At 39.2% G+C, this 15,579-nt stretch overlaps 1 protein-coding gene across 9 annotated transcripts in view; it reads right to left on the reverse strand.

Moving 5' to 3' along the window:
• Positions 1–15,579, reverse strand: part of birc6 (baculoviral IAP repeat containing 6) — a 246,679-nt gene that overhangs the window by 159,654 nt on the left and 71,446 nt on the right. For 8 of the 9 annotated variants that reach the window (XM_073050534.1, XM_073050532.1, XM_073050531.1 and 5 more), the window contains 10 exons: positions 12,774–12,999; positions 10,588–10,748; positions 10,201–10,332; positions 7,618–7,749; positions 5,683–5,867; positions 5,463–5,599; positions 4,519–4,680; positions 1,954–2,085; positions 1,697–1,794; positions 1,019–1,166 (listed from right to left, as the gene is read on the reverse strand). In XM_073050534.1, coding sequence (XP_072906635.1) covers positions 1,019–1,166; positions 1,697–1,794; positions 1,954–2,085; positions 4,519–4,680; positions 5,463–5,599; positions 5,683–5,867; positions 7,618–7,749; positions 10,201–10,332; positions 10,588–10,748; positions 12,774–12,999 — 1,513 coding nt within the window. The remainder of the gene's footprint in view (positions 1–1,018; positions 1,167–1,696; positions 1,795–1,953; positions 2,086–4,518; positions 4,681–5,462; positions 5,600–5,682; positions 5,868–7,617; positions 7,750–10,200; positions 10,333–10,587; positions 10,749–12,773; positions 13,000–15,579) is intronic. The other variant, XM_073050528.1, reaches the window with a different exon arrangement.

Genomic DNA, 15,579 nt, shown 5'->3' on the forward strand with positions numbered 1-15,579 from the left:
TTCTTCGGTTGACATCTTCTGTACAGATTATGAAACCATACTATTTCACTTCTTATGTCTTTTACATTTGTTTTTCGCCTTGAATGTGATTCTGGAACTGCTGGAGCATGTGATTTGCAATTTGGAGATCGTTTGGATGCATCGGTACTCTGCAGTCTCCGACAGAATTCTGGGAGGCAGAGGCAGCAAGAGCGAACTTCATGATGGGCAGGCTGCAGGACGACATACAAGCCAAAGATAGTCTCTATTTTGCTGATTAAAGCTCCCATTGCTCGCTGATTAAAACGACGAGAGAGATTGAAATATCAAGGCGAATACAAAAGTTTGGAGATCGTTTGGGCACTTTAGCACTCTGCAGTCTGCGAGGATTCCAGGAAGCAGAAATTGCATTTTACTATGTACTGTACCAGCAGTTATGGTCGAAATGACAATAAAAGTGACCTGACTTGAACTTCATAGCGGGCAGGCTGTGGGACAGGGTGCAAGCCGACTTTTGAACCCATTTTGCTGATTAAAGCATCGGGACGAGTACCAGCTGCCTGCCTTTTGATTGCTCTGTACTGCAGAGAGAAAGGCCCGCCGCTGTGCCCAGAGAATATTACCCAGGTTTTCTGCGTTTAGGATGTGGACTTGGACTACAGATATTCTATTTCCCCCAGTCTTGTAGTTTTTTTTATATATATTCCGTGTTTTTTCGCCTGACCCTTCTCAGTTTTTAGTGCAAGGAGGGGGATTTAAGTGTCAATGTGCCCATTCCATTTTGTTTGGTTTTTATGTGGAAGGAGGGATTTGAGGGTTGATGTGCCTGTGCCATTTCGGGGTGGGGAGCGGTTGATGATTGTGCTGCCTTTCTTTTCTTTCTTGGTTTCATGGCGGCCCAGAATAGAAGAATTTCAGAGGTGTAGACTTTGATAATAAATGGACCTTTGAACATTAATTAGGAACAATAATGATCTATTTAATGTAAGCATGCATTTACAAGCCCTATTGCACAGTGTGCAGGTGCTATTTTGCTGACCTGGTCTGAAGTAAAGCTTCAAGAGGTGTGAGCCGATCTTGTAGCTGTTTGGAAACAGCAGTGAGAAGAGAAGCACAAACCGTACTACATCCTGCCAAATCTTCATCCTTGACATAGTTCAGTAGGACAAAGTACCAGAATACAGAGCCTGTTCCCATCAAGAAAAAAAAACACAAATTACCTCTAATACAAAAATACATTTACATTGAACTTGAACATTTTATTTAAAGTAATACCAAAAATATTTCCTGCATAAATGAAGCCTAAATATTGGCATAGATTAGCTTGGCCAAATACTGATGGGCTGAATTTCTATGTAATTCGGGGTTATTAGGTAAATTGATTCAGGATCTGACCCTATCGCACCCATTGAGTCCCAGAGCCTTTTCATCTACATAGAATGATCCAATTAGGGAACTCTGCGGCAGTCCTTAAGTTAATAGTGCAAATTCAAACCAAGGACACATTACATACAATTATTTTCTATAAAATTACAGGTTTGATGAACAAGATTCAAGTTCAAGCAATAAATGCTAAATTTAAAGTAGATAAGTTTTACATTGTCTTATCAAATAAACCACCAAAGCAGGTCCTTAAGTTCTTGCTTTTTATTTTATATCTTAAAAAATAAACACAAAACAAATGCATACTTATCAAGAGAATCAAAGTTTAACCTACCACCGGTTGCTGCTGCAGGCAAGTAAGGCAAATTATCGAGTAATGCTTTCAAAAGAGCTCCTCCAAATCCCAGCTGGCTTGGATCTGTTTTCCCACTACTGAAAAGAAGAAAATGTTCACTCCAAGTATGATGCAAAAATGTTAAATAGAACATATCCAATTCAACCATTTAAAGGTAAGAAATAATAAAAGTCAAATGAATTGATCACTGCTTAATTTGTGTGGTGTCACAATCCCTGCAAACTACTCTTTCTTACCTTATACAAAGTGCAAGAAACCGGGCACATTTGTGAGCTATACTTCGTCCAGCCTCAAAGAAGCAAACTCGTACAATGCTAGCAAGACGTTTCTTCGTTTTTGAGTGCAGACTTTCTTTGCCATCTCTGAAACTGTATTTGGACAAGTAGTGGAATATTAAAAAAAACTTTCACACACAGATCCATGGATTTGCAATGTCTGACATGTTCTTGTTAAGATAAAGTCAAAAAATTAAAAGATGGCAATGAAAATAATGAATACAGAGGTATCCATCCTCCAGGATTCCTTAATTTCAAAATATTCCTCTGGTTTGGAAGGCAGCAAATGTATCCTCACTTCTATAAAACAACTTGGGGAACTATAGACAGTTATCCTCATGTCAAAGTTAGGAAAATGCCAGAATCTATCAGTGAACAGGTACAGGGTAATTTGAAAGTAATCATACTGAGCTAGAGGAAAAGGAAATCCTAACTGGCCCATCTGTTATTTATTTGAGGTTTCAATTAGCAGTATAAATAAGGAGAAATCAACAGCAGTAGTAAAAGTAGAATTTCTTAAGCTGTTGATAAAATGCCATAAACAAAAGTTTATCAAGTAAAATTAAGTAGATGCATTGAAGGTTAAAAAATGTATAGAAAGCAGAGAATAAGACAAACTGGTTATTTTCAGATCAGGATGCTTCAACAATTAGGTTGCTGAAAGGATTGATACAGAGTCTCCACTATTCATAATGACTTGAGCAAGGAGCTATGTAATAAATCAAGCTTGTTGATTACCGTAGATTCCGGACTACAGAGCGCACCTGATTAAAAGCCGCTGGCTCTAATTTTAGAAATAAAATCAATTTTTTACTTGTACAGGCCGCACCGGATTTTCGGCCGCAGGTGTCCCACGTTGTAATATGAGATATTTACACAGAAAGATATTACACATGAGGATTTTTTAACTTTTAATTAAATCCATATGGTAACAAACAAATATATATTGCAAATGCTTTTTTTCGAACCGTGCCTGTAATACGGCTACTTTTAAATATACATACGTATCGGTAACACAAATTACGTTGCATATACTTTTTTACTGAACAGCACGAACAACATTCCAATATCTCCTAGCTACTGGTAAAAATATATATACTGCAGCCTACCAGGAAAAGTTATTGATCGACTTTAACTTAAAAGCAGCGTTTTCGCTCGGGTCTAATGAGCTCGGCTAATGTGCTCGGGTCTGATGTGCTCGGGTCTAATGAGCTCGCGTAACGCGATCGGGTCTAATCGGGTCTAATGAGCTCGGCTAATGTGCTCGGGTCTGATGAGCTCGCGTAACGCGATCGGGTCTAATCGGGTCTAATGAGCTCGGCTAATGTGCTCGGGTCTGATGTGTTCGGGTCTAATGAGCTCGCGTAACGCGATCGGGTCTAATCGGGTCTAATGAGCTCGGCTAATGTGCTCGGGTCTGATGAGCTCGCGTAACGCGATCGGGTCTAATCGGGTCTAATGAGCTCGGCTAATGTGCTCGGGTCTGATGTGCTCGCGTAATGCCCCCACCTTCCCGTTTATCGCAAACCGGTATTTTTCCCACAAGACGCGGCGAAACCGGGTGTGACGTCATAGCATCCCGGGATGTAGTACAGAAAACAAATATAGTTAAAACTCTTCTAACTTTAACTAACAAATGAATTACTAAGCGAAAATATTATAAACTAAGTAACTGCCATAAAGGCAGCACAATGCTTTTCTTCGAGTGTTTTCCATGTTGATGAGGGTGAGTACAAATGACTGATTTACAATAATTTAATTGTGAAAGTGCGCTTGATTTATCGTACAATTTCATTGGACCTCTGTGAACTACTCATCAATTTTCTTGGTCTACTGTTACGAGGCAAAATGTTTACGAGGCGGCATGAAAAAAAACCATGTAATAGCCGCTCTGGATTAAAGGCCGCAGAGTTCAAAGCTGTTCAAAATGTGGGAAAAAAGTAGCGGCTTATAATCCGGAATCTACGGTATATTAAAGCTGTGCAACAACTGGAATTGTAAAGAGAATACACTGAGGTTTTAGGGAGACAAAATAATAAGATGAGTGAACAGGCAAAAATATGAGAGATAGAATATAATGTTGAAATACATCATCCACTCCGGCAGAAAGAACCATGTTTTTATTAAAATGATGAGAGATTGAATACCAACACCTGTCACACAAATTAAAGTTAACAATTAACAAGACTAAGAATGCATTGGTCTTATTGCAAGAGGATTTGAATGCACGAGTTAGATTTCATTGAAATTATCTTGTATCCTGGCAAGACCATATCTGGACTACTGCAAGTTGGCCTGGTCTCCCTATTCGAGGAAGGATAACATGATAAACATTCACCAGTTGGAATACTGGAATGCGGGAGGATTGGCTCACGAGGACAGATTAAAGCAGCTTGACCTATACTGTCTGGAGTTTAGGAGAAGGAAAGATAGATTTGACCAGGTGGCAAATCCCTTGGTCTAAGCATTTACAGCAAATTGTCATAAAAGCATCAAGTTTACATATTGTGGCAAATTTTTTCTTACCCACTCAGTCCATTTGCATGCACTCCTGCCAACCAACAGAGAATATCCAATACCAGACTCTGAGCATGTTCACTGACAGGTCCATCATCTGATCTCTTGCACAGTGTATTAAGCAATTTTTCATGGAATTCTGAGAACTGCAACATTGCACACCGTTGCATTCTTAAAAACAAAAGCAGTGATTACCCTCTGTGATTATATTATCATAATTTATCTTTAGATAGACTTTTATTAGTTTGCCAATTTTAAATTTTCATTATACAATATCTACAATCCAAACTCATTCGTGTGTGTTGCATTTTGTACACAAGAACAGTATATATTGGAACCAAAAAAAAAAAAGCAAAAGTTGAAGCTTTTCCTCCCTGCCCCTTCCGAAGGAAGTTCTTGGTTTATGTTAGCAACCAAGTCCAAAATGTTCAATGTACACAAACTTCTAAAAACAAAGCTATCACCCACTCATGGTTAGGCTAGGCATATTACACTTCCTTAAATTCATGTTAGTGGAAAAAATAGCCCCTTACAAATTCCCAGACTTTATAACGTGGAGCTCAAGATCGGTTATATAACAATTGTATTTCAAAGGGGGTATTAAAAATTTTGTACATACACGTATTAATTCAGCATTATTTAAATCACCGAAGTTTCAGTTCGTAATCCAAACAATGATTTTCAAAACTTATATCCTATAACTTGAGCTGCCAACTCCTGCATTATTTTGATACCACTATTTCTATTCCAAGCTAATGTTTAATGGTCATTAAATACCTCTGTTCTCCTCCAATACACCAAGTTAGATTAGTAGTCTGAACTTTTGGGAGAAGAATCTGCAGTACTAATCCCAACACAATTCTATTAGAATTGACTAGGAACAAATTAAGCAGGAGCAAAAAAGATGAGATATGCAAATACCTTTGAAAATGTTAAAAACAAAGTTAACTCACCTTTCTTTTGGGATGCAAGTTTTCTTAAATCTTCGGATGGTGACAGAAACTTCCTGTAGCAGATCACAACCTTTAAGACTGTCAGGCTTCTTAGAAGAATTGGCAGGCTCAGTTGTTTTTGATGTGGATGTTTTTTCCTGTTAAAGGCAATACATTTACAAGTATATCAACAAAAGAACCACAAGTAGTACAAATCAATTGTCAAGAGACCGTATTTTACCTTTCCCGCTGAAACTTTGGCAAGCAATGAAGCAAGAGTGTGACTCTTGCTGTTCTGTGGCTTTGAGGCTTGCATTCTCATGACCGGCCTGATTCCACTGCCATTTAATTTCTCTTCATTTGCCTTCTCATTAGCTGACCTGATGTGAACTAAGAATGACCGATATTTGCCACCAGCCATGCCTGCTAAGAACCAAAAGTAAGTAATGCCAAGTTTAAACAGGGAAAACATTCAATGGTCAATAGGCACTTATTCAGTTTTAGAAAACAATTTATGTGATATTAATGTTACAAGTAAAAATGCTATGGTCAGAACCATATAGTACAAACAGACCCTTCAGCCCATTCTGTTTGTACCATCTTCTATACATACCCATCTATACATAGAGCCAGAAGCTTGGTGATTAAAAATTTTTTCAAGATGCTTCCACCGAATATCTTGAAAGTATCTTCACCACTTCCTCAGGCAGTATTTTCCAAACTCCAACCACCCTTGCCCCCAAGATTCTCTCTAAACCATGTACCTTCAATCTTAAATCTGCAATACATCCTATTACTATTGATGGTGAGGACATAGATGTGGTGAGGACCTGCAAGTACCTGAGAGTGCACCTGGATGCCAGACCCGAGTGAAGCACCAACACAGCGGCTGTGTACAAGGGCCAGAGTCGCCTCTACTTCCTGAAGAGACCGAGGTCCTTTGGAATATGCAGGCCTCTCCATCAAATGCTCTACCAGTCTGTTGTCACTAGTACAATTTTCTATGCAGTGGTGTGTTGGGCCAATGGTATCAACAAGGTTAACGCCAACAGGCTCAATAAACTGATTAGAAAGGCAAGCTCTGTTATAGAAGTCAAACTGGACACGCTGGAGGCTGAGGTAGAACAAAGGGCCCTACGGAATATCCTGGCAATTTTGGACAATGCTTCTCACCCTCTGTATGCCACCTTAGCTGAAAACAGGAGCACTTTTAGTCATAGATTAAGGCAACTGCACAGCTCCAAAGTGAGCTATGGAGTCATTCTTACCCCTAGCCATTAGACTCTATAACAAGTCAACTATAGCTAGGGGTGACACCCTCCTGTTAGACTGTTTTTATTACTTCTCTTCTAATAGTTGTATACTTAAGCACTTGTAATGTTACTGTGACACTAATTTCCTTTGGGATCAATAAAGTATCTCTTAGACAGCCCCTACCATTTTTTTTACTATCTACCTTATCTATCCTCCATATAATTTTAATCAGGACATTCCTCCAGTTGCAGATAAACAAACAAACCTATCCCCTCCCTCTTTATACCTGTAGTGCTCCAGTCCAGATAATATCCTGGAGTATCTCCTTTGCACTTTCCCTAGCACAATGACAATTTTCCTATTGTGTGGCTTTCAGAAATGCACACAACACTCCAAGTATGTCTAATCAATCTTCTGCTGATTCTCAGGAACCATTTTTTTTCCAGTAGGTGGAACAATATCTTAAAGGAGAAAAATCTTCTAAAATATTTGTCAAAATTTACTTGTTCTATTCTGGCCACAATAAAGCACATTTCACAGGGAAATGTAGTTGGAGAATGGGATTATTTAGTGATAAACTCATTGAACCAAGAAGGTCCCACTTTGACACAAGGGGATATGGAATATTAAACCAGGTCTGCATGTGAAATCAGCTGATTTCAACTAAATGTTAGGAACAAAACTTAGAACTACTTCTTCTATGATGACACTATCAAAAAAGAGACAGAAGCCAAATTATAATATAAATGAACTAGGTCATTCAGTTGTCATATAAAATTGTATGTCACTGACACTGTGGCTACAGAGTCCCTAACAGCCCAAGAATGAATCTTATTTAATTCACATCTACTCATAGTATGCAACCAATCAAAAAAGAATTTGCTTCCTCAATGCAGTCATAGCTAATCCAACTTGATCTTACCTTTGATAAGCTTAGGGCTAGTTAATGTTAACATTCCAGCATGTCCTGAAAGATCCAGGCCACTAGCCAACCATACAGGTCCACACAATATATCTTCCTTATGTTCCTCCAGAAACTGACACAGCCTAGGACCTTTTTAGGATTGAAATGCAAAGTTCAGTTGCATATATTTGCACTCTAATACATTTAAAATTACATTTACACAGAAAAGCTTACAAATGGCAAGCAATAAAATTCCCACCAATTTAAAATAAACTTTTTTGTGAGGTATTTACAAGCATCCATCGAGCACCAAATCATCCGAAGAACACACATAACTGCAGAGGAGGATCCTCTCAAAATCATCTATCCCAGTGATAAATGATCCCAAGACTATAATGTACTACACTGAAGGAGCGAATACTTATACTGTACTAAATTCTTCATCTAGGGAACCAAAGTTTGAGATAGAATGGAACAATATTGTATGTAGAAAAGTTTGCATGATGTAATTATTTAATTTCATTGCCTGGAATAGTACTAAGTAAAGAACCTTTACAATACTTGGTCAAGCCATAGCACCAATTGAATTGAATTGACTTTATTACTTACATCCTTCATATACATGAGTAAAAATCTTCACATTACATCTCCGTCTAAATGTGCAATTTATAGTAATTTATAATAAATAGTATGTACAACAAGATAGTCGATAAAACATAGAAATACAATTGTATCAGCATGAGTTAAGCAGTCTGGTGGCTTGGTGGAAGAAGCTGTCCCGGAGCCTGTTGGTCCTGGCTTTTATGCGGCAGTTCCGCTTCCCAGATGGTAGCATCTGGAACAGTTTGTGGTTGGGGTGACTTGGGTCCCCAATGACCCTTTGAGTCCTTTTTACACACGTCTTTGTAAATGTCCTGAATAGTGGGAAGTTCACATCTACAGATGCGCTGGGCTGTCCGCACCACTCTCTGCAGAGTCCTTCAATTGAGGGAAGTACAGTTGCCATACCAGGCAGTGATGCAGCCAGTCAGGATGCTCTAATAGATAGCGGGGTCAAGGGATATGGGGAGAGGGCAGGAACGGGGTACTGACTGTGTATGATCAGCCATGATCATAGTGAATGGCGGTGCTGGCTAGAAGGGCCAAATGGCCTACTCCTGCACCTACTGTTTATTGTCTCTCAATTGTGCCCCTGTAGGAAATTCGTAGGATTTGGGGGCCTACACCAAACTTCTTCAACTGTCACAGGTGAAAGAGGTGCTGTTGTGTCTTTTTCACTGCACAGCTGGGATGTACAGACCATGTGAGATCTCAATGATGTTTATGCCGATGAACTTAAAGCTATTCACCCTCTCAACCCCAGATTCATTGATGTCAATAGGGGCTAGCCTGTCTGCATTCCTCCTGTAGTCTACATATTCCTGTAATACTCATGTTTCATCTGCAATTTCCATGAGGAGTAGTGTCCTTGATTATTATATTTTGCACACCAGGCCTACAAAAAGTCTTCAGGCATTATTGCGAGCAAGGAAGTATCACTAAAATAATTAACATGGGTAATTCCTACAAGAATGAAAACTAGGTATATCATTATTTAAATAATATTACATAGCCTGGACACGGAGAAAGATGGGGGAGGGGGGAGAGAAAAAGAAATGAAGAACAAAAAATGGCCAATTTATGGAGAACCACAGTTCTTTGATTCTTGTTTGAAGAACATAAAGTTATTCAAGTCTTCGTAAATATTTCAAGACTCAATTAAGTCTCAGCGGCAAGGTTTCTTTCTGAAGTGAGACTATTTTCAAAATAAAAATTAAACTGAAAGGAAAAAGAAATGTGACCATGCAGCTAATAAAGTCAATTCAATTCCGTGTTGGTGAGGGTATTTATATAAAGCGTCAATTCATTTCATCACATTTCCCAGGTATGGTTTAAACAAAGCATGAATTCTCTCTGCAAACACGAGGAAATCTGCAGATGCTGGAAATTCAAACAACACACACAAAATGCTGCTGGAACACAGCAGGCCAGGTAGCATCTATAAGGAGAAGCACTGTCGATGTTTCGGGCTGAGACCCTTCGTCCTGAAACGTTGACAGTGCTTTTCCTAATAGATGCTGCCTGGCCTGCTGTGTTCCACCAGCATTTTGCGTGTGAATTCTCTCTACCATTTATGCATAATGACTGATCAAACTTTAAACCAGTTTCCAGAGTAATGAGTAGCCTTGCTCCTCTAACAATTAAAAATGTCATGACCAGTAGCTCTGTAAATGGATTATCTCTATTAAGGTCTTTGCAGTAATAGAACTCATTTAGCGTACCTTTTAAAAAGATATAACACATGGGCAATCGCATCAACCCCCCCCCCCCCCCCCAAACAAACACAAATTCAATGTTACACCATTCCCTTATATCTGTGAATGGATTCCTTAGGACATAAAACTTCACATGTTAAATGCCAGTTGAAAATCCCAGGTAATAAGTATCTCATTACAAATTTTTTTAAGAATGTGACCATTCACAGCTACAGAGAAATATTAAATTAAATATCACCAGGCATTGTCTTCCCCTCCCAGCCCAAGAGAAACATTTCAAGTTAACCTTGAGATTCATCCACATCCATGGGGTACTGCAAGTCTTCATTTAAATCAACAAAAGACCTTCCATTCCTCTCTATCTCCACATGAGAAGCTGGCGACAAAGGAAATAATATCTGCTTGTCAACTGCAGACTCTGCAATAAATAAGAAATTAATGATTGACTAAAACTACAATGAATATACTCCACACCCTTGATCATCATCTCACCAAGAAATAATTTACCTAAATGCAGCTGATAAAAGGAAGTGAAAGCTATGTAAACTATTTTTTCTACACAAGTAATTTACTGAAAATTCATTGCTAAATTCAAGATTAACACAACTGCATTTGTAATCAAATTCAGGAAAAAAATAAAGACCCCTCCCTCTCCCCAATAAAAAATACTCACCAGTGACTTTACCTAATCCAGGTGCTTTGTTCTTCAATAAAGTAACTTGAATCTGTGGAATGTTTGTGATATTTGAATTCAGGACAAATTTGAAGTCCACGTGTCCAACCATGCACGCCTTGGGCAAAACCAGTTCAAAAACATGTTCCTCCCAACTGGTACTATGTATATAAAAAAAGAAATACCTCAGTAACACAAACCCACAATGGACAAACACTGCTAGAAAATAATGGTCCAGAGAAAGTCTGTGAAAACATGGCTTCATAAAGAGTCAGAGAGCAGGGACATAACTCCTGCAGTTCACCAAATCCATGCCGATCATCATGCACTGATTTATATTAATCCCGTTTTGTTCTCCCCACATTCCCTATTACTTCCCCTGATTCTACAACTCAATATAGGCAATTTAGAATGGCCAGTTAGCCAAACAACCCAAATATCTCTGGAATATTGCAGAAAACTAAAGCACCCAGAGAAATTCTAGTCACAAGAGCACCTTCACGGTGGAGAGCCTTTTGACTGGCTGCATTGCTACCTGGGTACAGAGGCTCAAACGTACAGGATTGAAAAAGGCTACAGAGGAGTGCAGTCTCAGCTAGCTTCCATCACAGGGATAGGCCTCCCCACATCAAGGAGATCTTCAAAAGGCAACACCTTAAGGTGGCATCCACTGCAAAGGCCCCTCACCATCAGGGATATGCACTCTTCTAATTACTAGTGTTGGGGAGCAGGTAAAGGAGCACTCACACTCAAAGTTAAAGAACATTTTCTTCCCTTCCATCATTAGATTTCTGAACTGCTTACAAGCACCTTACTATTCCTCTTTATTGTAACAGTAATTTTTATGTCAGCCACTGTATTGGTGTGACAAAATAACAAATTTCACAACGCGTCTGTGACAATGAGCTGGCTTCTGATTCAGACAACATCTGTGGTAGGATTAAATCTGAGTCACTGGAACTGTGAGGCAGCAATTCTTTACCTGCATCACCGTGCATCCCTTGTTTAACTTTCAAAAATAATTCAGATATGGAAGTGAGAACATAAACTTAAGAATTGAGCAGAATTTCCTCTGAACTCCTTCCACAGCAAAACATTCTCAAAGTAACTCCAACTGTAGTGCTGAATCACTCAAATCTTGAACTAAATGACTATAAAGTAGTATGCAAAGAACAAAAAAAATTCGGAGAATTTCCAATTATAATCAAAATTGTGTTCAATTAAAATTCAGAATTTGCAAAAATATTACTGTAAAGAGATCAACAAGTTGCACGTAAATTAATGAAGCCCAACAGCTGCAAGCAAAGTCACCAGTAGGCCAAAGTAGCAAGATATGGGAGTTAAAAAAAAAGGCCAATACCAGAAATATTAGAAGAATATTACCAGAAATGTTAAATTTATTGATATTTGAAAACACTGGGAATGTCAGGATTAAATATCATAGTGAGAACTTCAAGTCCAAGATGCTGGGAAAACTAGACATCAATGTGATTTAATGAATGAGAAGCAGATGCTGCAGGCAGTATGTGAAGAGTAAGAACTGCCACAACAGCACTGGAATAGTTGAAGTTGGAAATAAATGTCATTGGTTTTCAATGGCAAGTAGATTGAGATGTGTGCATTAAGTTGTCTGTATGATAGAGGATGAGAAGAGAAGGCTAAGGAGTAAACCCTACACAAATTCGGAGTGGAGCCCCTAAGGCAGTTGGAGGACGTATCACGTCACTTCCCCACAGCTCCTGCAGCCAAACTGATGCCAAATGTACTGCTTTGCATTCCTTTGGACTACATCCACGAGGCCAAGAGGACGGATCTTGACATCTGGGCAGCCCAGGATCTCCATATTCATCGCCCAAGTCTGCGCCCTGTCCTAAACTGGGCACATCCATTGTCCACTTAAAACAGATAGAGGACAACTTGCTATCAAAATATTTACCAAGGTACCAATTTCTGGTTTGGCCACAGATGTGACAGAAAATAAAACCCATAACAAGCAAAGATTTAAAGACAATAGTAATCACGATGCTTTCAATATTTTAACCAAAAAGGAGTGCAGGACAGCAACAAAGCAACATACAACATTGACAACTGTACCAAACACAATTTATTAAAAGATTTAAAGAATGCTGTAAATTTAGTAGCAGAAAACATGGTACCAAAATTCAAGACTAGACCATTTCTTTTACCTATCTGACTGCAGCTTCCAGGTGCGAGTGTGCTGGGCTGCATCTCCATGGTGTTGCTGATGCAGATGCTGTGGATGCCGCCTCTGCTGTTGCTCCTGCTGAACTTCCACCCAACATGGAGGGACTGTAGCTGAAAATCGTGGAGTCAATGTCTCAAATCTAGTTAGTTCCACCAGTGATGTTAATACATCTGCAGAGAAAGGACGATCCACCAACAAATCGACTCCTATGTAAAAACAAGTAAAATATTATTTAGTTAGATCAAATGAATCTCTCCTCCTAATTCTCCCATAAAACAAACATTCGGCTACTAGAGTTTTAATAACACCCTCAGTCTAGATAAGTCTGGGGTTCATTTAAAGAAAATGAAAACTCCATTTTCGAACCATCAATCTGCACTTAATAAACCATATTAACATTATTTTTATTGTCTTAATTCAGTTTTAAAGCATTGATTTATAACCCCAATATTTATTTTGGAATTAGAATTCAATGCCAAGAGAGTCAAGGCAGAAGTGAGTATAAAACACTATGACTAAGGTGAAGGTGCTTGGGAAGCTATAAGGGCCAAAGGTCGATAAGTCACCTAGACCAGATAAGGTAGCTAAAGAGATTGTGGAAGCATTAAGAATCACTAGATTCTGGAATGGTTCTAAAGGGCTGAGAAATCACAAATATCACTCCACTCTACAAAGAAAGTGAGGCAAAAACACAGCAAATGATAGGCTGGTAGCCTGACTCCAGTGGTTAGCATGATGTCAAAGTCCTCTTCCAAGATGAGGTTTCAGGGCACTTGGAGGCACATGTTAAAAATAGGCTGAATTCTGCATGACTTCCTTATTGAGAAGTCTTGCCTAACAACCCATAACAAACAAAGATTTAAAGATAACAGTAATCATGATGCTTTGAGGAAGTAACAAACAGGACAGACAACGGAGTCAGTAAACGTGGTGTATCTGGAATTTCAGAAGGCTTTTGGCAACGTGCCACATACGAGGCTGCTATACAGGATAGCAGCCTGTAGTATCGTTGCTGTAATACTAGCATTGATAGAAGTCTAGCTGACTGGAAGAAAGCAGAGTCAGAAAAATAATTAGGCTTTTTCTAGTTGGCTGTTGGTGACTCGTGGTGTTCCACAGGGTTTGATGTTGTGAACTAATTTTCACATTATATATTAATAATTTGGATGACAGAATTGATGGCTTTGTGGCTAGGTTTTCAGACAATACAAAGATAGGTGGAGGGGCATGTAGTAGTGAGGAAGCAGGGAGTCTGCAAAAGAACTTGGACAGATTAGGAGAATGGACAAAGGAGGAATATAATGAAGTGTATGGTCTTGCACTTTGGTACAAGGAATAACGGCACAGACCAGTCACTAAATGGGGAGCAAATTTAGAAAGCAAACACGAGGAAATCTGCAGATGCTGGAAATTCGAACAACATACACAAAATGCTGTGTTCCACCAGCATTTTGTGTGCGTTGAGCAAATTTAGAAATTGGGTGTGCAGAGAGTGTCATAGTGCAGGATTCCCTGAAGGTTAACTTGAAGGTTGAGACAATAGTAAGGAAGGCAAATGCAATGTTACCATTCATTTCCAGAGGTCTAGAATATATGCCGGGCCTTCAAAAGGCATTAGTCCGATGACATTTTAAGTATTGTGAGCAGTTTGGGGTTCCATACCAATGGAAGAATGTGCTATCTTTGGAGAGGTTCCAGAGATTTACAAGAACTCACAGGAATGAAAGGGTTAAGGTTAATGTATGAGAAGCATTTGATGATTCTGGATTTGAACTAACTGGGAGTTTAAAAGAATGAAGGGGAATCTTACTGAACTTACTGAGTATTGAAACACCTGAATATAGTGGAAAGGGAAAGGATGTTTCACATACCAGAGGGGGCAGCCTTAAAACAGAAGAACATCCCTTCAGAACAAAGATGAGGAAGAATTTCTTTAGCCAGAGGGTGGTGAATCTATGGAATTTACTGCCACAGACAGCCATGATTGTCAAGTTATTGGGTATACTTAAAACAGAAATTGATAGTGTGGTGGTCAATTGCTGCTTGTTCTTTCTTCCAGCCAATAAAAGCCTATATCTCACCTCACGTCTCCAAGAGTTATTGATGGTGCATCAATTTTATTGGCTGGAAGAAGGAACAAGCAGCAATTGACCACCACACTGCACCCTGGAGGCCGGGGCGGAGTCCCCAATCGCTTTTATACCAGGGTCCGTGAGAGGAGCCACAGGAGCAGTCGGGGGGGGGGGGGGGGGGGGGCCTGTCCAGACAGGTATATGTAGTTCACCACAGATAGATCCTTGATTAGTAAGGTTGTCAATGTTATAGGAAAAGGCAGGAGAACGGGGCTGGGAAGGAAAATAAATCAGCCATGATGGAATGGTGGTGCCAATGACGGGCTGAATGGTCTAACTCTGTGTCTACGTCATGTTTGATATTTTGTAAAACATGCTAATTCACCTCAATGGTCAAAATATAAAATTATAAAGTGTGCCTTTCTTCTTCATTAAAGCAGTAATGGCCTTTTCTTACTAAAGCCAAATAAAGTCTGACTACTGAGAGCATCATATGATCATTAATAACAGATACCAATATGCTTAGGATGTGTGATGGTGGCAAAATGGCTAAAATGTTAGACTAGTAATCCAGACAGAAGTTCAAATCTGAGTGGCAGTTGTTGAATTTAAATAAAATTAGTCAAAGATTTAGCTGTGAATCAAAAATAAATGCCAAATTCTCACACAGGCCCATCTTATTCTCTTTTGACCAGAGAGAAAACTTGTTGTCCT

The sequence above is a fragment of the Hemitrygon akajei genome, chromosome 7 (assembly GCF_048418815.1).
Source record: "Hemitrygon akajei chromosome 7, sHemAka1.3, whole genome shotgun sequence".
Classification (NCBI taxonomy): Eukaryota; Metazoa; Chordata; class Chondrichthyes; order Myliobatiformes; family Dasyatidae; genus Hemitrygon; species Hemitrygon akajei.